Source organism: Pristiophorus japonicus, chromosome 15 (genome assembly GCF_044704955.1).
Source record: "Pristiophorus japonicus isolate sPriJap1 chromosome 15, sPriJap1.hap1, whole genome shotgun sequence".
Lineage (NCBI taxonomy): Eukaryota > Metazoa > Chordata > Chondrichthyes > Pristiophoridae > Pristiophorus > Pristiophorus japonicus.
Window position 1 is genome coordinate 167966714 of NC_091991.1, and position 23190 is coordinate 167989903.

General features: G+C 43.5%; 2 protein-coding genes across 2 annotated transcripts in view; one reads left to right on the plus strand and one right to left on the minus strand.

Annotated features, from left to right (window-relative positions):
* Positions 1–6512, plus strand: part of radil (Ras association and DIL domains) — a 126149-nt gene extending 119637 nt beyond the window's left edge. The window contains exons 15-17 of the mRNA XM_070900005.1: positions 1099–1238; positions 1674–1813; positions 6112–6512. Coding sequence (XP_070756106.1) covers positions 1099–1238; positions 1674–1813; positions 6112–6211 — 380 coding nt within the window. The 3' untranslated portion in view covers positions 6212–6512. The remainder of the gene's footprint in view (positions 1–1098; positions 1239–1673; positions 1814–6111) is intronic.
* Positions 6513–16876: 10364 nt separating this feature from the next.
* Positions 16877–23190, minus strand: part of ap5z1 (adaptor related protein complex 5 subunit zeta 1) — a 54118-nt gene continuing 47804 nt past the window's right edge. The window contains exons 15-17 of the mRNA XM_070901286.1: positions 21147–21279; positions 19024–19238; positions 16877–17270 (exon numbers count right to left, since the gene is read on the minus strand). Coding sequence (XP_070757387.1) covers positions 16997–17270; positions 19024–19238; positions 21147–21279 — 622 coding nt within the window. The 3' untranslated portion in view covers positions 16877–16996. The remainder of the gene's footprint in view (positions 17271–19023; positions 19239–21146; positions 21280–23190) is intronic.

Here is a 23190-nt window from a genome sequence, read left to right on the forward strand (position 1 = left end):
CTTCTAAACTCCAATGAATACAGGCCCAGTTGATCCAGTCTCTCCTCATATGTCAGTCCGTCCATCCCGGGAATCAGTCTAGCTTTTTGTACATTCGTATCTGACACATAAAACACTCGGTTCTCCTCCAGATTCACTGATCTGCAGCTTTATGTAAAATGAAAGTTATATCCTTAAAAAGTAAAGATTTCTAAATAATTGCACCTTTTTTAAATAACAAACTATATTTTCACTGTGTTATTATATTACTCTGGCAATCAGTTCAACCCACGCTATTAATTGAATGCTTTCTTGGTGCTTAAACACATGTCCCTGATTTTAAATCCTACTTCCCCTTAAAAGATGCAGTGTTTCTGAAGCATAAAAACAATTGATTGAAATCATCTCTTTTAAATTGCTAGGGTTTTATAGTGAATATTATTGATTTCAGGAGGAAAAATGAAAGTAGTGTCCTGCAGCTTTTTACAGCCACGTCCTATTCACAGTCTTCATTTATCTTTACTGGTCTTATTATATACAGACCTGAGTTCCTGGTTTGTGCAGTCAGCCGCCCAGATCATCTCTGTGCTTAGCTTGTATCATCAACCTGCTGCCCTGCCCCTTCTGGGACATCCAGCTGCCTCTTTGCTTTGATCCAGTCTGACTATAGTTCAATTCAAATTTGGAGTTTAAACCTCTCCGGTATAGGTGAGTTTTTAATCCAGAGCGAATTAGCATGCATACAACAACAACTTTTATTTAGATAGCGCCTTTAACGTAGTAAAATGTCCCAAGGCACTTCACAGCAGTGTTATAAGACAAAACAGATAAACTTGACACCGAGCCACATGGGAAGAAATTATGGCAGATGACCAAAAGCTTGGTCAAAGAGGTAGGTTTTAAAGAGCGTCTTAAAGGAGGAGAGAGAGGTGGAGAGGTTTAGGGAGGGAGTTCCAAAGTTTAGGGCCCAGGCAGCTGAAGGCACGGCCACCGATGGTTGAGCAGTTATGATCAGGGATATTCAAGAGGGCAAATGAAAACCCTTTTATCTATAGGATATAAGGTCGATTTGTAAACATTGTGTAACACCAGGTGAACGCTTGCATTTCTTTTGAACAGGCAGAGTATCTGCAGCCTACGACTTACCGACTCCAACATCTTCCAGCCTGAGTTCGGGAGAAGATGATCCATGCTGTGTGTTTGTGGTGGAGCTGGGAAGAGGGCCCATTGGCTTAGGAATGGGACTGATTGATGGGCTGGTGAGTGAGATGAACAACACATTGGTCAATAAGAGCACTGACAGATTTATACTCACAAGTAGTAGCTCAATAAATAATGGTACAACAATTGTTCAAAATGCACAACATATAATTAACCCTAACACTTTGAAATATTTGTCCTGAGTTTTCACAAAAATATCCATAATCTCAGTTGGTGAAAAGCTCAAGAATTTTCCATGTTATTTATTTTACCATTAAATGTAGCTTGTGTAACAATACAAGAACCACATTTATTTTGTACAAATAGTTTACAGATTAAACCAGCTAGGTGACACAGCAGTTAAGATACTTGTTTCAGAACCTCAGAGTTTTGAGTTTGAGTCCCAGTGTTAGAAAACACTGGAATCACCACCCACTGTGCTGAGAAGCAACAAGTATGCTGCCTTTTATACCGGTACTCCCATCTCTTTGCAGCACACGACCTTAAATTCTCCTGGGATCTACATCAGAACCCTGTTGCCTGACAGCCCTGCAGCCTGTGATGGGAGACTCAGGATCGGCGACAGAATCCTGGCAGTAAATGGAACCAGTTTAATTGGAGCAGATTATGACAGGTAATCACTGAGCTTTAACTTGTTTCTGGTGTCATGAAGTATAAGCATCTCTTTCCCCCGCCCCCTAGTGAATTCATCCCAATAAAACACCCTCCACTTCGCTTTGCCTCCTCCGGAAATAAGCCCTACCTTTCAACAAAATAAAGTTTTACTTCCTTACTCGGGGAGATTTTACTGTGAACTAAAATCACTGGGGGAGCAGTTTTATCTTATAAATCCACTTTAAAACTGAGCAGGCTCGAGGGGCCAAATGGCCTACTCCTGCTCCTATTTCTATTGTAAAACAAGTACACTCACGGACAAATTCCCAAACTGGAAAGCTCAAGAAAACTTTTTGCATTGAGCTAGTAACACAACTTCTTCCTTAAATTCTCCTCCAGTTGGCTGCGATACAAAGCTTTAGCACAGAACAGTCTCTCAGCAGATTTTTACAGTCATAGAAACATAGAAAATAGGTGCAGGAGTAAGCCATTCGGCCCTTCGAGCCTGCACCGCCATTCAACGAGTTCATGGCTGAACATGCAACTTCAGTACCCCATTCCTGCTTTCTCGCCATACCCCTTGATCCCCCTAGTAGTAAGGACTACATCTAACTCCTTTTTGAATATATTTAGTGAATTGGCCTCAACAACTTTCTGTGGTAGAGAATTCCACAGGTTCACCACTCTCTGGGTGAAGAAGTTTCTCCTCATCTCGGTCCTAAATGGCTTACCCCTTATCCTTAGACTGTGACCCCTGGTTCTGGACTTCCCCAACATTGGGAACATTATTCCTGCATCTAACCTGTCTAACCCCGTCAGAATTGTATATGTTTCTATGAGGTCCCCTCTCATTCTTCTGAACTCCAGTGAATACAAGCCCAGTTGATCCAGTCTTTCTTGATATGTCAGTCCCGCCATCCCGGGAATCAGTCTGGTGAACCTTTGCTGCACTCCATCAATAGCAAGAACATCCTTCCTCAAGTTAGGAGACCAAAACTGTACACAATACTCCAGGTGTGGCCTCACCAAGGCCCTGTACAACTGTAGTAACACCTCCCTGCCCCTGTACTCAAATCCCCTCACTATGAAGACCAAGATGCCATTTGCTTTCTTAACCGCCCGTTGCACCTGCATGCCAACCTTCAATGACTGATGTACCATGACACCCAGGTCTCGTTGCACCTCCCCTTTTCTTAATCTGTCACCATTCAGATAATAGTCTGTCTCTCTGTTTTTACCACCAAAGTGGATAACCTCACATTTATCCACATTATACTTCATCTACCATGCATTTGCCCACTCACCTAACCTATCCAAGTCACTCTGCAGCCTCATAGCATCCTCCTCGCAGCTCACACTGCCACCCAACTTAGTGTCATCCGCAAATTTAGAGATACTACATTTAATCCCCTCGTCTAAATCATTAATATACAGTGTAAACAGCTGGGGCCCCAGCACAGAACCTTGCGGTACCCCACTAGTCACTGCCTGCCATTCTGAAAAGTCCCCATTTACTCCTACTCTTTGCTTCCTGTCTGACAACCAGTTCTCAATCCATGTCAGCACACTACCCCCAATCCCATGTGCTTTAACTTTGCACATTAATCTCTTGTGTGGGACCTTGTCGAAAGCCTTCTGAAAGTCCAAATATACCACATCAACTGGTTCTCCCTTGTCCACTCTACTGGAAACATCCTCAAAAAATTCCAGAAGATTTGTCAAGCATGATTTCCCTTTCACAAATCCATGCTGACTTGGACCTATCATATCACCTCTTTCCAAATGCACTGCTATGACATCCTTAATAATTGATTCCATCATTTTACCCACTACCGATGTCAGGCTGACCGGTCTATAATTCCCTGTTTTCTCTCTCCTTCCTTTTTTAAAAAGTGGGGTTACCCTCCACTCCATAGGAACTGATCCAGAGTCTATGGAATGTTGGAAAATGACTGTCAATGCATCTGCTATTTCCAAGGCCACCTCCTTAAGTACTCTGGGATGCAGACCATCAGGCCCTGGGGATTTATCGGCCTTCAATCCCATCAATTTCCCCAACACAATTTCCTGACTAATAAGGATTTCCCTCAGTTCCTCCTTCTTACTAGACCCTCTGACCCCTTTTATATCCGGAAGGTTGTTTGTGTCCTCCTTAGTGAATACCGAACCAAAGTACTTGTTCAATTGGTCTGCCATTTCTTTGTTCCCAGTTATGACTTCCCCTGATTCTGACTGCAGGGGACCTAAGTTTGTCTTTACTAACCTTTTTCTCTTTACATACCTATAGAAGCTTTTGCAGTCCATTTTAATGTTCCCTGCAAGCTTCCTCTCGTGCTCTATTTTCCCTGCCCTAATCAAACCCTTTGTCCTCCTTTGCTGAGTTCTAAATTTCTCCCAGTCCCCGGGTTCGCTGCTATTTCTGGCCAATTTGTATGCCACTTCCTTGGCTTTAATACTATCCCTGATTTCCCTTGATATCCACGGTTGAGCCACCTTCCCTTTTTTATTCTTACGCGTGACAGGGATGTACAATTGTTGTAGTTCATCCATGCGGTCTCTAAATGTCTGCATTGCCCATCCACTGTCAACCCCTTAAGTATTATTCGCCAATCTATCCTAGCCAATTCACACCTCATACCTTCAAAGTTACCCGTCTTTAAGTTCTGGACCATGGTCTCTGAATTAACTGTTTCATTCTCCATCCTAATACAGAATTCCACCATATTATGGTCACTCTTCCCCAAGGGGCCTCGCACAACGAGATTGCTAATTAATCCTCTCTCATTACACAGCACCCAAGTCTAAGATGGCCTCCCCCCTAGTTGGTTCCTCGACATATTGGTCTAGAAAACCATCTCTTATGCACTCCAGGAAATCCTCCTCCACCATATTGCTTCCAGTTTGGTTAGCCCAATCTATGTGCATATTAAAGTCACCCATGATAACTGCTGCACCTTTATTGCTTGCACCCCTAATTTCCTGTTTGATGCCCTGCCCAACATCACTACTACTGTTTGGAGGTCTGTACACAACTCCCACTAGCGTTTTCTGCCCCTTGGTATTCCGTAGCTCCACCCATACCGATTCCACATCATCCAAACTAATGTCTTTCCTTACAATTACATTAATTTCCTCTTTCACCAGCAACGCCACCCCGCCTCCTTTTCCTTTCTGTCTATCCTTCCTAAATGTTGAATACCCTTGGATGTTGAGTTCCCAGCCTTGGTCACCCTGGAGCCATGTCTCCATGATACCAACCACATCGTATCCGTTAACTGCTATCTGCGCAGTTAATTCGTCCACCTTATTCCGAATACTCCTCGCATTGAGGCACAGAGCCTTAAGTCTTGCCTTTTTAACACACTTAGACCCTTTAGAATGTTGCTGCAAAGTGGCCCTTTTTGTTTCTGCCTTGAGTTTCTCTGTCCTCTACTTTTACTCATTTCCTTGCTGTCTTTTGCTTCTGTCTCCATTTTGTTTCCCTCTGTCTCCCTGCATTGGTTCCCATCCCCCTGCCATATTAGTTTAACTCCTCCCCAACAGCACTAGCAAACACTTCTCCTCGGACATTGGTTCCGGTCCTGCCCAGGTGCAGACCGTCCGGTTTGTACTGGTCCCACCTCCCCCAGAACCGGTTCCAATTCCCCAGGAATTTGAATCCCTCCCTGCTGCACCACTGCTCAAGCCACGTATTCATCTGAGCTATCCTGCGATTCCTACTCTGACTAGCTCGTGGTATTGGTCGCACCAATGCGCCACGTGCTAGTCAGAGTAGGAATAATCAGAAGGTACATTTTGGTTGTGACCAGTGTTCCCCCTGAGGCTCGTGGCCAGGCACCAATCGGGAGGTCCCGCGAAGGCCGCTCACCAGCTGCTGCCGCTGGAAAAGGCACTGCGTATGCGCGGCCACAGTAAATTTAAAGTTATCACGCAACAAAAAAAAGAGGGAACATTGGTGGTGAGTTCCAAAATAAATTGTGAAGCTAATTTAAATTGATAATTATTGCTCATTTTTAAGCAATTTTGAAATAGATTGAGGCTTTAAATTCTGTTCCAGGCAATGCATTGGGACAGGCTGTTCACACAGGAGTTCTGTATTTTGGCAGTTACTGCAAGTTGCTGTATGCAAGGTGGTTACTAGAGTCTTTGGCCCAAAAAACTCATCAACGCTGCACTAACCATCGAGTTATACACCGGACTCGTCATTTTACATCAAACTTGCGTTCCTAATATTCGGGCTACTCTTAACTTGGCCACATGTTGAGGACTTGGGGGTTTCCTGACGGTGATGTGCTAATTTCTTGCTTCTGATTGCAGTGCAGTTAACCTGATCCGATCAGCGGGCGAGAGACCACGATTCCTTGTTGCCAAGTCAGATTTCCTCATTGCCGAGAAGATCAGTGCATCGTCCTGTTAGTCCTCATTCACTGAACCAGGGAACGGAAAACGATCATTAAACATTAGTTTATTTTCCCTCTTCATTCCTTCACGTTTAAAAGAGCAAAAGAGCAAGAACTCGCAGATCAGTCCATCATAGCATCTGTGGTAAAACTGTTCCGAACCAGTTTATGGAATTAAACCAAGTGGTTGACAAATGGCAATAAAGTTGTATAGGAGCTGTCCCAGCTTCACCTCCTAAACTCAGTACTTAGAGCATTAAAACAATTCATGCAAAGGCATTTCTTAAGAACAGCCATCACATTTGCTCTTGTCTGAATTCAGACCCTGAATCCAAAGATTGAAAAAGCCACCATGGAAAGCTCAAAACCAGCTCAACTCCCTCTGGTCGTTTTATTCATGGTAAAATAATTTGTCTTTAAGACCAACATTTTCAGTATCTAAGTGGAGTTATGACAATACCCCCATTGTCCATCTAAGCAACATTCCTATTCTTTTAAGTTGCTCTTGATTTAAACTGATAAATTGAGGTAGAGCAGGGGACACCTCATTGCTCCAGCTGCTATCCTGATTGAATAAATGTGATACAGTGTCTAAAGGGGACTGATAGGAGCATGCAGCCTAAATCACACACAGCTAGCCAAAGTAGCAACCAGTCACTGAATGGGAAATGAAGGAAAAATGAACTTTGACAATAACATAATGTAACCCTTTCAGGACTCGGTAGTATCACCTTGGTTCAGTGGTAGCTCTCTCGCCTGAGTCAGAGGTTGTGGGTTCAAGCCTCACTGCAGGACTTTGCATACATAGTCCAGGTTGATGATGCGCTATATCTAATGCACTATTTTGGTGCACGTCCCATTTGCACAGTCCCTACTGCATTCTGTTTGATCTGATCCAGAGGGTTTATTTGAAAACTAAGGGGTAGATTTTAATTTTTGACAGCAAATGAACAGCCTGTTTTACACCTCTCCCGATTCCACAATGGAAATAAAAATGGTGAGATGTATAACTGGCTGTCGATTGGTCAGTCACAATCTGCCCCAAGGACTTCAAACAGTGGGGGTTTTAACCTCTCTAGTTTTCAAAGCTGCCAGTTACTTCAAAAAATATTTTCCTACATTTTTAAACAGTAATTTCAATGCAATTATCACAGCTAAATCCAGAGTTAACCGGCTGGAGAGCAGCTCAGAATCTGGTATCTCCAGGAGTTTTACTCTAGGTAACTGATAGTTATACAGGGTATTGGTGAGGCCACACCTGGAATACTGCGTGCCGTTTTGGTTTCCATATTTAAGAAAGGATATACTTGCTTTGGAGGCAGTTCAGAGAAGGTTCACTAGGGTGATTTCAGAGATGAGGGGGTTGACTTATGAGGAAAGGTTGAGAAGGTTGGGCCTCTACTCATTGGAATTCAGAAGAATGAGAGGTGATCGTATCGAAACTTATAAGATTATGAGGGGGCTTGACAGGGTGGATGCAGAGAGGATGTTTCCACTGATGGGGAGACTAGAACTAGAGGGCATGATCTTAGAATAAGGGGCCGCCCATTTAAAACTGAGATGAGGAATTTCTTCTCTCAGAGGGTTGTAAGTCTGTGGAATTCGCTGCCTCAGAGAACTGTGGAAGCTGGGTCATTGAATAAATTTAAGACAGAAATAGACAATTTCTTAAACGATAAGGGTTTATGGGGAGCGGGCAGGGAAGTGGACCTGAGTCCATGATCGTATTAAATGGCGGAGCAGGCTCAAGGGGCCGTATGGTCTACTCCTGCTCCTATTTCTTATGTTCTTATAGGAACAGGTGCCAGATCTGGGCTGTGCTGATCGATCATTGGAATCAAACCTTCGATTACCGGGGAATTTGATAATTAGATTAGACAAAAGATCTAAAAATGTCACTGCATTCCGACCCTCTGTGCAGCATCACCACCAGAGTCAGATTATGGTTGGCTTATACTTTTACTTCAAATGTCCACAAACCGTAATGTGTAACTGATGAAGGTATGAATTCCTCTTCGCACTTCAGTGGCGCTTCAGTCAGTCAGGACCAAAGGGGAATAATGCTCCAATGATGTTACTGCATGTATATTAGTTACCCCAATGATAAATTAATTAGGAATGTCATTAAAATACCAATCGTACACCAGCGATATTCTGCAGAAAGAAAATGATCAATGAGTGTTAGTGTTACACTGACCCATGTCACCCGACAGAAAGACAAGATAATCAGTAAATTAATATCCCAATTAGCAGTAAATGTTTTAATTAATTTGAACAGCTGCAGAGCGGCCAGCTGTCCTATTGAGCACTGATCTCTCTCTACATCTTACTCAGATTTTATTGAGGATTACAGAAATACATTCTCCTTAAATATATATAGATTACACTTACAGGATGCACATGCTAAGCCTTAAATCAATCTGAGACAAATCTTCATTCTCCCCTCAGTCCTGAACTTGCAGCTCCAACCACAGTAAACCCTGTTTATATGACCACTGTTGGGTAGGTGTCTTAGAAATCGTCTATAAAAGGGTGACTGTACCATATTTAAGAAATTCAGAGGTAGATGTAGCTATATGTGCTCAGTTTATCGAGTAAGTGCATTCCTTCTACCTTTTCAAAAAAAGTCAAGAAATATTTGTTTTGAAAGCAGATATTTTCCGAGTGACAGTTAAAATAATCGCTTCATACCTCTTTGTCTCACAACAACTTGTATTTATATAGCGCCTTTAACGTCGTAAAACATCCCAAGGCGCTTCACAGGAGTGTTATGAAACAAAATTTGACACGGATCCACATAAGGAGATATGAGGCCAGATAAGGCAGATTTTAAGGAGCATCTTGAAGGAGGAAAGAGAAGTGGAAAGGTTTAGGGAGAGAATTCCAGAGCTTGGGGCCTAGGCAGCTGAAGGCACGGCCACCAATGGTGGAGCGATTATAATCGGGGATGCTCAAGAGGCCAAAATTAGAGCGCAGATATCTCAGAGGGTGTGGGGCTGGAGGAGATTACAGAGATAGGGAGGGGCGAGATCATAGAGGGATTTGAAAACAAAGATGAGAATTTTAAAATCGAGGCGTTGCTTAACCGGGAGCCAATGTAGGTCAGTGAGTACAGGGCTGATGGGTGAATGGGACTTGATGCGAGTTAGGAATCGGGCAGCAGAGTTTTGGATGACCTCAAGTTTACCAGAAACATTCATCTTCTGAGTTTGGCTCAGTTGACTCACCACTAAGTCAGAAGACTGATTTCAAGCCTCACCAGGACTTAACCACTGAATCTAGGCTGACGTTTCAGTGCAGACTGAGAAAGTGCTGCACTGTAAAAGGTGCCGTTCTCTGTCTGTTCTGGGTGGCAGTAAAGATCTCGCTTTTGAAAAAAAGACTCCTAGTATCCTGATCAACATTCTTTTAATACCACTGAAAACTGATTAAGTGGTTATTCGTTTCATTGTCATTTGTGACACCTTGTTGTGCACAAAATGGCTGCCACATTTGCCCACACAAAACAGCAACACTTCTCTTCTTAGGCAGTCCCCCGGAGTGGAGTACGACTTGCTTCCACACTAAAATGAGTTCAAAGGTGACTGATGAGACCAATGCGGGATCTACAGTCTCTGTCACAGGTGGGGCAGATGGTGGTTGGAGGGACAGGTTGGTGGGGTGCTTGATTTGTTGTACGCTCCTTCCGCTGTTTGTACTTGACTTCCGTGTGCTCCCGGTGAAGAGACTCAAAGTGTTCGCCGCCTTCTCGGATGCTTCTCCTCCACTTTGAGCGGTCTTGGGCCAAGAGTTGGTGGGGATGTTACATTTTTTCAAGGAGGCTTTGAGGGCGTCCTTGAAGCATTTTCTCTGCCCTCCTGGGACTTGCCTGCCGTGACGTCACTCGGAGTAGAGTGCTTGTTTTGGGAGTCTAGTATGGGGCATGCTGACAATGTGGCCCGTCCATCAGAGCTGATCAAGCGTGGTCAATGCTGAGGATGTTGGCCTGAACGAGAACGCTGATGTTGGTGTGTCTATCCTGCCAATGAATTTGCATTGAGAGTCAGGGCCTTACATTAAATATCAGTAAGACAAAGGTTATCAAGCTGCTCCCACCACACAGCACTGCTCCCGGTTATCAAGATCCATGACGAGACCTTGGGCAACGTGGACCACTTCCCATAACTGGGGAGCCTGCTATCAACAAGGACAGACATCGATGACGGAAGTTCAACACCGCCTTCAGTGTGCCAGTGCAGCCTTCGGCCGCCTGAGGAAAAGTGTTCGAAGGCCACGATCTCAAACCCGGCACCAAGCTCATGGTCTACAGAACAGTAGTGATACCCGCCCTACTATATGCTTCAGAGACATGGACTGTGTACAGTAGGCACCTCAAAGCATTGGGAAAGTACCACCAACACTGCCTCTACAAAATCCTGCAAAAAGCCATTGCACTGTAATTCATTCTATAGGAGTTTTGAAAGAAGTGATAAGATGCTATATAAACACAAGGGCCTGAGGCTTCCTCTGAATGTTTGGTCAGATACACCCGCAATCTGGGTGCAAACAATTGCGTTTCAAAAGATCGGCGCAATTTTGGGCGTGAGTTACCTGCGTAGCTACAACACACCCAAGTCTCCTCGATCTTTTAAACTCATCAAAACCTCCATCCGAACAAATCACTGCCCACTAAACTGGTCCCCGACGCTGAAATATCCAGGGATCTCAGCACCGCGACCAGATTTTCAGATGCAGCAGGAAACAATCATTTTCTGGTTGTTTCATTGCAATTTTTTGAGCATTTTGAGAAAATGATCCTCACTGAGAACTGCTCTTGCTCTGCATTTTTATGGCACAGGTATAAATCAGACTAAAAACTGAAACACTTCCCCAAATGCAGGTTCTTCATGTTGTGCCTGATGTGCATGGATGACGGTTAATGGAGTTGAAACTGAAATGTTAAGGCTGAAAGAAGAAATATACTGGCTTGGATTCAGAGTTCCCTTGTTTATGCTAATTTATGCCCATTTTAATTTTGGGTGTATTCTAATGAGATTGGGAAGAGCCTCCGCCACTCCACAGGACAATCTGAAAAACGGCTCTGTACAATTCACCATCATCTATTTTTTAAATGTAGTGTTTAAAAAAAGAAAAATTCTAAAAATGGTCCAGTAGAATCAAAATGATGAACATTAAAGATCAGTTTGAGAACAAAGTGCAGAAGATTTGAAAGATGTCACAATCTGGATCTCAGTAACATCGGCCATTGATTGACCGCACGGTGCTTACCGATCATAAATATTATAAAGCTCTATGGATAAAGCATTAGAGAATTTATTATTGAATATGAAACTGATAAGCAAATTTCAAGTAAGAACTACATCGAAACAGCTCAATAGTCCATTCATTCCAGAAGGCCTGTTGGAGATTAAACACGAAGTCAGACACAATACACACTAAGGGCTAAAATGTCTTCCGCATAGTAAGTCCTCAGTGTTAGGTTATCACATCACTAATTCTTACGATTTTCCAAATGATGCCAATAAATTTGCTGCCTTGTTAAGCAATTCTCTTCTCTAGCTTTCAGTGTTTGTACTTTGTTTGAAAAAAGCTCTTTTGTGTGTGTGGTGAATTCTTTTCTGTGTTTTATACATTTTTATAAACAAATTCCACATATTTACAGACCATGACATTGGGTCGAGAAGATGACCACAGGCCATAAAGGCAGCTGTTTAAACTCTTTCAACAATCGCTGTGATCGTTTTTGATTTTTTTTTGTATTATGTTTCTTTTTAAGATCCACTTTGTTGCAAGAAGCAGTAGTTTTGCTTTAAATATATTTTAGGAACGATGACATTTCGGCAAACGTTGTTACATTTTTAAAATACAGTTAACCTCCTTCCCTCTCAGAAAGGCATTAAACCTTTCATCAGACATTAGCCTGGAAGTATTATATCCACAAACTACATGGCAAGAATGATTGACAGCTAAATGTAGACAGAACAAATGGAATTGCCTAGTCAATGTAAACTCCACAAGTCTACACAGTAAGTTTTAAACTACTCCCATCATGTTATAGTTAGCCTCATGTGAATGGTCCATCCCAAGAGCCCAGTCTTACTTTATTTCAGTAATTCAATGTGGACAATCAGGTGGCATTAATTCAAAAATTAAAACTCACTCAATTTGCATTTTTGAGCACCAAACTACATTCCAACTCTAAATGATGTGCTCTGCAAGATTGCCAGTCTGATAGTGGCTCCATATTAAATTAGAACTCCCAGACAATAAGGAGGAGCCTCATAACTGCAGAATGGAAGGGTTTTGTTTTTGTGAGGCACCTACAGAGGGAAGTGCTTAGCAACACTCCCCTGGGCTTTTAAAACAAACAAGCCACACCCTTAAAGTGAGCTTTAAAGTCGTCATTTCTTTTGCAATTGAAATGTTTGTTCAGTATTAGAACAATACTTTTACCTCCATTATATGTATTTTTATGTTAATATAACTGTGCTGTTCAAATAATATATTTTGTAACGTAACAATGACATATAGAACTTTTCAGAATGTATTTCAAATGTCTACTCAAATGGTGTAAATGTCTCAATTTCTGAAGAATTCTATGCAAATAAAGACTACTTTTCATGGATTAATAAGCATCTTTATTCTTTAGAATTGTTATTTTTATCCTGGTTATGGAAAGTTAAGCACTTTTCCACACTGCCATTCAGTACTACAGGAATGACCAGGCTCGAGGTACTTCTTCTTAGGCAGTCTCTCGGAGTCGAGGATAACTTGCTTCCACACAGTGAGTTCTCAGGTGACTGATGAGACCAATGCAGGACCCGACAGTCTCTGTCACAGGAGGGGAAGACAGTGGGTGGTGTGCACTCCTTCCGCTGTTAGCACTTGGCTTCCACGTGCTCCCGGCGAAGAGACTCGAGGCTTCCTTAAGGCTTCTCCTCCACTTTGAGCGGTCTTGGGCCAGGGATTCCCAGGTGTCGGTGGGGATGGTGCACTTCTTCAAGCCGATGTAATGCCAAGCCCTCAGTTCTCCATATTTAACCCCAGCAATGGTACCAATGTGATTATTTTCTGATACTCATATTGCTAATATATTGCATGACTCGTACTTATATTTTTGCAATACCTCGATTACTATACTCTCCTTTCACCTCCAGGACCCAGGTTTGTGCAGTGACGAGCAGAGCAATACGGACCAGAAACCCTAGTCTGTGCTGAGTGAGTCGATCTCACCATGGTGGCGGTAGGGGGCACTGCAGTTGGCCTCAGTGCCCCACTTAGGGGCAGCAAAATAAATTTGACAAGATTCCTGCTCCTGATAACAGTACAGTGACCCTGGCTAGAAGCGAGCATGCATAGACTTTAGATGAAGACCTCTCCTTCTCCCTGCCCTCTTGACTTTGTCAAAATTCACACCTGAACACTAACCACTTGGGTTGTGTACCCGAGGGCAACTGTGCACTTACACCCCAATGATGTGTCAATATCTCTTTCAACTTCACATTGGGAGGGGGAATTGGCTGAAGAGAAAAACAATCTTGTTAAAAAGACTCCGCTCAAACTAACAGGATCCTGATTTGCTGTTCCTTCATCATTGCTGGGTCAAAATCCTGGAGCTCCCCAACAACACCGTGGGAGTATCTTCACCTCACAGACTGCAAAGGTTCAAGGCGGCGGCTCACCACTACCTCCTCAAGGGCAATTAGGAATGGGCAATAAATGCTGGCCTTGCCAGAGATGCCCACATCCTGTGAACGAATTAAAAAAAACAGTATGGGAGCCCTCTCTCTAATGACTGTAAATGTTCCAAGTGAAACCTATTTCAAAACTAGTTGTAATTTAGCAGTAAAGTGGCAGTCTCTTTCAGCAAGGCTATAAGGTTGAGATATGGAAGTGTTGACTGGGGTCAAAACATCTATGTGTCTTTGACTCCAGAGATCAGCCACAAATGATATGCTTCAAGAGCACTTCATTTTCAGAGTGCCTCAATTTAAAATCAACCTGCGTGCAGAAAGTACTTCAACAATCATTTCAAATGTATTGGTGAGTAACTTAATGCAAGTAATCAGTCTTCGGGATTAACCAAACCTGCTTCTTTACTTAGACACAGGAGCTAAAGACACAGGAATAAAGTGCAAATTGGCAACAGGTTATTGTACAAAAAAATGAAAGTAGAAACCATTTGTTACCTCAGATCCATGGCATGTACTTACAGGAGCAACATGAGCACCGTTGTTTTTATGAACAGATGCGACTAAGTGCAGAGATGAGAGCGAGTGACTTAACTGGGGCAGGTGACAGGTAATATTGGTATCACTAAAGAGTCAATATTCTTCCCATTTTTCTGATTGCTCACCATCGCCAGTTCAACTCATGTGTTAAATTACGAAGGCCCCAACATAAATTGTTCATTGCCTCAATTGTCCTGCCCTCCAGACCAGTCAGTGTTATGTTAGAGTCCGACCGTGATAGTGAACCGCTCAGGCAGAAAAATACAGGGTATAGTCCCCAATTCACGTTAGCTTTGATGCAATTTGTCTGCATGTACAATCACATCCTGAATACACACAGGCTTATGAATGATTAAACATGGGTTGCAGATGCAAGCAGTTTTTAGTGCTCCCCTGAAATCTAGTTTTGAAATGACGGATGCGTGTAATTAGTTGATCTGCTCTCTTGTATAAGGAAACCCCAGTTCTCGTAAACTTGAATACATAGAGCAACAGATGGGACACTTAGATCTACACTTGTGATTTGTGTTTTTCTTAAATTCACCAATTATGATCCCAACACACAAAAAATTAAAACTGTGAACCAGACCAAATGGAAAGCAAGGTCAACAGAACAGTAAACCTGCCAAATATCTGAATGACTGCCCTTCACCTCCACAGCGCTCCAGGATTAGGGGCTGTTCTCAGACATCAATAAAAGCAAAAGACAATTTCTGGGACCAATGTAATAGAAACAGAAACATAGAAAATAGGTGCAGGAACAGGCAATTCGGCCCTTCAAGACTGCACCACCATTCAATAAGATCATGGCTGATCATTCACCTTAATACTCCTTTCCTGCTTTCTCTCCATACCCCTTGATTTCTTTAGCCATAAGGGCCATATCTAACTCCCTCTTGAATGTATCTAACGAACTGGCATCAACAACTCTTTGCAGTAGAGAATTCCACAGGTTAACAACTCTCTGAGTGAAGAAGTTTCTCCTCATCTCAGTCCTAAATGGCTTACCCCTTATCCTTAGACTGTGACCCCTGGTTCTGGACTTCCCCAACATCGGGAACATTCTTCCTGCATCTAACCGTCCAGTCCCGTCACAATTTTATATGTTTCTATGAGATCCTCTCTCATTCTTCTAAACTCCAGTGAATATAGGCCCAGTTGATCCAGTCTTGCCATCCCAGGAATCAGTCTGGTGAACCTTTGCTGCACTCCCTCAATAGCAGGAATGTCCTTCCTCAGATTAGGAGACTAAAACTGAACACAATATTCCAGGTGAGGCCTCACCAAGGCCCTGTACAACTGCATTAAGATCTCCCTGCTCCTATACTCAAATCCCCTAGCTATGAAGGCCAACATGCCATTTGCCTTCTTCACCGCCTGCTGTACCTGCATGCCAATTTTCAATGACTGATGTGCCATGACACCCAGGTCTCGTTGCACCTCCCCTTTTCCTAATCTGCCGCCATTCAGATAATATTCTGTCTTCGCGTTTTTGCCACCAAAGTGGATAACCTCACATTTATTCACATTATATTGCATCTGCCATGTATTTGCCCACTCACCTAACCTGTCCAAGTCACCCTGCAGCCTCTTAGCATCCTCCTCACAGCTCACACCGCCACCAGCTTAGTGTCATCTGAAAACTTGGAGATATTACACTCAATTCCTTCATCTAAATCATTGATGTATATTGTAAATAGCTGGGGTCCCACCACTGAGCACTGCGGCACCCCACTAGTCATTGCCGGCCATTCGGAGAAGGACCCGTCATTGGTACTTTCTGCTTCCTGTCTGCTAACCAGTTCTCTATCCAAGTCAATACATTACCCCCAATATCATGTGCTTTAATTTTGCACACCAATCTCTTGTGTAGGACCTTGTCAAAAGCCTTTTGAAAGTCCAAATACACCACATCCACTGGTTCTCCCTTGTCCACTCTACTAGTTACATCCTCAAAAAATTCTAGAAGATTTGTCAAACAGGATTTCCTTTCCATTAAACAAGATTTGAAACACCAACAGAGAGCTTCTGGAAAGAACATCTGCACATTTGCTTCTTCAGGGCTGTTCAAATACAACAGGAATTCTGCTGCAGAGAATTTCGTAATGCTTTAGGAATTAAGCACTGGGTTTAATAAGTTTAAAAATAACCTCCATTGCTGTACCAAAGTTCTAAGAATAAGGGAAAAAAATCTTGCAGCATGAATGTTCTGATAATAGTTATTTTCTCTGTATTGCGAATATCTGGACAAAATTCTGAATTTAACATTTATAGCACTGGAAGGTATAGCTACAATGGACGTTTGTGGGTACAGTGGGGAGGAAGCCATTTTATAGCCCTTCTGCCTAAAAACATGACTCATTTGATGAGCTGACACCAATGACTTTCCTTAGGCTTGTGTTACACAGGTCAAATGGTAACGGACTCTTCGACATTGAACACCTATTGATCCATTTGACATCTGGCATCCATTTTTATTAGGCTTCATAAAGTAACGACCTTTTTAAACACATCTCTTTTTTGGAAGGCTGACGCGCACACACACACAAGTCATTATGGTCAAAGGAGATTCTATGCAGAGAATCCTGGTGCTTGCTCTCGCTGCAGCACTTTGCTGACAGTTCTCATGGTGAGTGGTAGTGAAACGTTGGTATCTTTGTACCACCTTGGGTTGGCAATGTCCGCAGAGGGTCCCAGTATGAGCTGGGCTACATTTGGAGCTTTCAGCAGGTTGTTGAGCTCGTTGGCACGGGCCAGGATTTCCTGAATATCATCCTCGCTGTACAGGGAGGAAATCAAAGCACTCCGAACAAATGGCCTCATCTTGGACAGGAACAGAGAGACCCTGAAGAGAAAGAGCGCTCGATGTCAGGCAAGAGGCTTTATTTTTTCAGCAGTTTCGCTTATTCTGCATAGACTTACTGACAAATAAATGAAGGTTTCATCACAAATTCTCCACAAACCATCTCTCTCTCTTTAAAAAAAAGACTTTTTAAACTGGATAACTGGAGTTTAGATACAAACAGATGCAAAGAGCAATCGCTGAGTAAAGATTTGGGAGAGAAACCCATAAACCACATGGCACATTATCCAGAACTGAAATGATATCATCAGGGATCAAGCTTCTCTTCAATACATGTTATCACAAGGTTATTTATTGAATTCACATTCCTGCTTTTTGTTTCTGTGAGACGGAATTGTAAGAACATAATAACATAAGAATTAGGAACAGGAGTAGGGTAGGCCATTCGGCCCCTCGAGCCTGCTCCACCATTCAATGAGATCATGGCTGATCTTCTACCTCAACTCCACTTTCCTGCACTATCCCCATATCCCTTGATTTGGGGCGGCGATTAATCAAAATGAGCGCCACACACAATGTGGAGGCTGATTACTGTAGATATCATGTACGGGCACTCAGGAGCTATAGGTTACAATGACACATGTTCAGGGTACAAAAGGGATGAAGTGGATATGTTTGCATTAACAAATCTAAAGGAAGACCCAGAATGCAGTTTATGGACTCCACTGGAGATATCTGGTTGTTGTTAAAGCTGAAAATTGAAAGCAGAGGTTTGGTACTGAAAGGACAATGAGTACAAAAGGCCTTTATTTTAACCCATACACCTTCCAAAAGCTGTCAGAGATCCGTAACTTTTTTACGATCACTCTTAGTATCTTATTGTTCTGATCAGAGAGGGGAAAATACAAACAACAACGCCCGTTAATTGTTATTAATGATTTGAGGTGGTAAAATAGCAGTGAGTGTATAAGCACTACAGGAGCAGGAGTGCAGATTCAAGGGGCACACCTTCAGTTCTCCACATCACCGGTTCCTGATCTCAGCTGCTGTGGAGAAGCAACAAATGAAATCCAGACTTCTGCCCGACAAAGGATGCGGAGATGAAGCATGGGAAAAATAAATAAATCCGAGTGGGCATCATTCCAGGATCACAGCTGGGCCAGACCAATATTTAGAGGCAGGATAGCATGGACTGAGAAAAACAGGATCACGGATGGGGATATTAGGAAATGATAATCTGCCTTCCACCTATAACGTTTCTTCACTAAAATGTGTTAATTGTGCTCCGTGCCTGGTTGCCATCTAGAGAATGAGAATGGGATGTGCTGACCACCCTCGGACTCATCCTGCTAGTTAGAATCATAGAATGATATAGCACAGGTCGTCATTCGGCCCATCGTGCTCTTTGAAAGAGCGATCCAATTAGTCCCACTCCCCTGCTCTTTCCCCATAGCCCTGAACTTTCTCCCCTTCAAGTATTTATCGGATTCCCTTTTGATAGATACTATCGAGTCTGCTTCCACTACCCTTTCAGGCAGTGCGTTCCAGATCATAACAACTCGCTGCGTAAAAAAAATCTCATCTCGCCTCTAGTTCTTTTGCCAATTACCTTAAATCTGTGTCCTCTAGTTACTGACCTGCCTGCCAGTGGAAACAGTTTTTCCTTATTTACTCTATCAAAATTCTGTATAATTTTGAAAATAGTTGAACTGTGCCTATGAATGAATTCTCAATAGTTGTATGGTAACCCCTCCCCACCATCCTTTCTGATCTATTACTGAAATAGACTGAGTACCTTGGAATCAGGTCCTGGCTCCGAGATGCTAATTTTGCCAGTGTGGTCATGAGCACAGTGATGACCCGCGGCGAGTACTTGGGGACGCTGGAGGAGGCTCGCAGCTGGGTGATCTCAAAGAGCAGCGCTTCCAGAGTTTCGAAGAACTTGGTGATTTGTTCCACTGTGCAGCGCCTGTCATAAGACAAGGACATGTACTCCCCGATTGCCCAAACCTGAAAGCACAAAACTCTCGCTCAGTTTACACACTCGATACCAAAGCAGCAGTCCGTAACTGACAAAAGGTCATCGGCCGGAAACGTTAGCTCGGTTTCTCTCTCCACAGATGCTGCTTGACCTGCTGAGTGTTTCCAGCATTCTCGGTTCTTATTTTACATTGGCCCATTACTGGCCTGACTGGAGATTTCACTGAGCTCACCTTTTATTAAGTCCCTCTCATATTTTAAAAGAATTGTTCATTGATCATTTTGGGGCCATATTTCTCGTGATCAGGATAGGTGGAGCAGCTGGTCTGGAGAGGGAGGTTTGTACACAGCTACACATTCACATTATGGCTGAAGCAGGAGTTTCCCAACAAAACTACAATCTTACCTTGTCATTTAAAACTTTGTATTTATTTTCAAAGTTATTTTTATATCAAGCAATGACAACTGCTATCACATTACAAGTGACTACACTTCAAAGTACTGTAACTTAATTGGCTGTGGAGCGTTTTGGAAAGTCCTGAGGTCATGTGGCTATTTGTAGCACCCTCGCCTCCAAGTCAGAAGGTTGGGGGTTCAAGTCCTACTCCAGTGACTTGAGCACAAAAATCTGAGCTGACCCTCCAGTGCAGTGCTGAGGGAGCGCTGCACTGTCGGAGGCGGCGTCTTTCGGGTGAGACGTTAAACCGAGGCTCCATCTGCTCTCTCAAATGGACGTAAAAGATCCCATGGCACTATTTCGAATAAGAGCAGGGAAGATCTCCCTCAACCAATATCACTAAAAAACACTAATACAAAAGCAAAATACTGCAGATGCTGGAAATCTGAAATAAAAACAGAAAATGCTGGAAATACTCAGCAGGTCAGGCAGCATCTGTTGAGAGAGAAACAGAGTTAACGTTTCAGGTCGATGACCCTGCGTCAGAACTCTAAAAAAACACATTACCTGGTCATTAACACATTGATGTTTGTGGGACCTTGCTGTGCGCAAATCGGCTGCCGTATTTCCTACATTACAACAGTAACTACATTTCAAAAGTACTTAATTGGCTGTTAAGCGCTTTGGGACGTCCTGAGGTAGTGAAAGGCGCTATATAAATGCAAGTTCTTTCCTTTTCCTTTAACTCCATTAGTCCCAAATAGATTTGGATCCAGAGTTGGTACAATAGTACAGCACTACCCAGTTCCTAGGACGGGGACAATCTAATTATAAGCTGCAAAAAACACATTGGAAAATAGCATCGCAATATTCCTCCGCGACCTCACCCCTATATCCCGGCCTGCAATATTCACTTCTCCTGTACATGTCTGCGCTCCTCAAATTCTGGCCTCTTGAACATCCCTCATTATAACTGCTCAACCATTGGTGGCCGTGCCTTCAGCTGCTTGGGCCCTAAGCTCTGGAACGCCCTCCCTAAACCTCTCCACCTCTCTTTCCTCCTTTAAGATGCTCGTTAAAACCTACCCCTTTAAACAAGCTTTTGATCATCTGTCTTAATTTCTTCTGTGGCTCAGTGTCAAATTTATCTGTTTGTCTGTAACACTGTTGTTCCGCCTTGGGACATTTTATTATGTTAAAGGCGCTATATAAATAAAAGTTATTATCTGCATGAATTTCTGGACAGCAATCAAGAGTGGGAACGGTAGTAAATTTTCCCCTCCACAACCCAGTGGCTCAGAAGCCATGTGTAGCACCTGTGTTGAGCTCAGTTAACTCAGCGCAGACCAGAGTCTAAACATAGGAGCTTCCTGTCTGTATAGCTCACTTACTCACTGGATAAACGTGCTGAGTGATTAGGAGGAGCACGAGTTACTGGCAACATACAGGCATTGCACGTCTAACCCGCTTCAGTTTTACTCTGGGACAAGCTCTGGCCTGGAACAGGTCACTGAGCGAGGTCGCCCTCTGGAATTCCTTACCACATGAGTGAAGAAGTTCTCCTTATGGTTGATGTTGCTAACGGTTCCACAGAATTCCAGCAACTCTTTCGACTGTTCTACTATGAGAGGTGGGTACAGTTTGCATAACACCATCATCTGGGAGCTGAACACCCTGTGGAGAGAGAGAGAAATAAGCAATGTGCAAGGCACACCTGTACAGGTAGTAATCAATCATAATGGACAGTGAAACATTTATCTAAACTGAATCTAGGCATCCAACTTAATGAGTTTTAACTTTGCACCAGAGTTTTTGCCAAGATACTAGTACAGCAACACTTTTATCGACACCAACACCTTGGCTGCCCGTATCATCGCATCACCACACCTACGCCACGAATATGCAGTCTCCAGAGAATACAATTAGCAAAGTCATGCCGATCCAGGCCGACTTGAACAACCTACCACCAACCAGTCTCAAATCTAGAGGGCCATTTTGGACTGTCACCGACGTCCTTCGGCCTTGCTGATTGATGGCGAAATGCTTGGAAGAACTGCGACATATGCAATGGATTCCTTATAGAGGACCCTACAGTTCAACCTGAAGGATCAAACCTTCCTCGCAAACAGTGAACAACCATCAACATCCTCAGAACTGGTCATGGTAGATGCTGCCATCTTTTCCATAGATGGAAGACTTTCATCTATGATAGATAGTTGGTTTTCCCTACCCCCTCTCTGCCGATCACGCCTCCCCGTAGGCGGCCCCGACCTGCGAGAGACCAAAGGAGTGGCGTGCGGCGGCCCTGAAGCAGCAAAGGTACAGCGCGAGCCCGACCGGGAGGGTGACGGCTATGAAGAGGGTGACTGAATTGGACGTCACCATAACCCAGTTTGGTGATTGGAGCGTAGGCAGGTACAGCAGGAGCGGCGAGGTCAGGGCGAAGGAGCAGCGAGAGATTGTAGAGGGATGTGATCGGGGCCCAGGAGAGGGGTGAGTTCGGGGCCCAGAAGAGGCGAGAGCCCAGGGACAGCACGGGCCAGCCCACACTGCGATATGTGTGTGCACTAGGTCCGTGCAGCAAAGCTGGTCTCCAGTCCTCTTGGTTAACCCTTGCCACTGGACCAAGACCTAGCTCTGTCAAGCCCGTGTAGTGGCTGGTGTGCAACGACCACCACACGTTAAAAAAATCCGCGCACAGGCATCTTCCACCCTTCAATATGCAGTTCGGGACCTGGAATATTAGGTCCTTCATTGAAACACCTGTGAACTCATTGAACTCATCCCTTTTTGGCGTGGAAGCAAGTCATCCTCGATTCGAGGGACCACCTAAGAAGAAGGAGGAGATAGAAGATTAACGCATCCCCATCATGCGACTGTGGAGCTCCTAATCTGACCCTGGAGCACATCACTGAGCACTGCCCTCAGAGGAAACTCGCAGGCAGCCTACAAGATATCCACTGGAAGCTTTGGCCTGGATATCTGACTTAGATATTGACATTTGATTTGATTTGCCGCTCCCATATGAAAGAAGAAGAATAAGTACAGTGAGATCACACTAATACTTGGCACCTTCTGATCTGTATAACTCAGTACTGTTACTGCCCACCCTGTGCACATTTACTAATGTGGCACCATGAAGATTGGTGATTGGGTGTTGACATTGCCCCTGTACCAGTACACCATCCGCAGTTCATCGTGACTCTGCGCGAACCCGTTTCACTGTGTATCTAACATTTGTAAAATAATGACTTTGGATCCGTTATCAAATTACAAGTAATAACACAAATGACGGAATCTTCTGTACCAGTTGTACATAGCATTATATTCTGGACAGGAAAGATTCAGCCCGAAATATTATTTCCAATCAGCATTCATATTCCTTTGTTTCTAGGATCTGCTCAAAGCCACGATTACCTGCCTGTCACTGGTATAATGACAGGTGGTTGACTTACACAAATGAGACACACCCGCAATTCGTGACCTCTCCATCACCACTGGCAACAACTGGAAATGCTTAGGTTCAAGAAGCACCACTATGCAATAATTTAGTCATTGGACTAAGGCACCACCCAGAGCGGTACG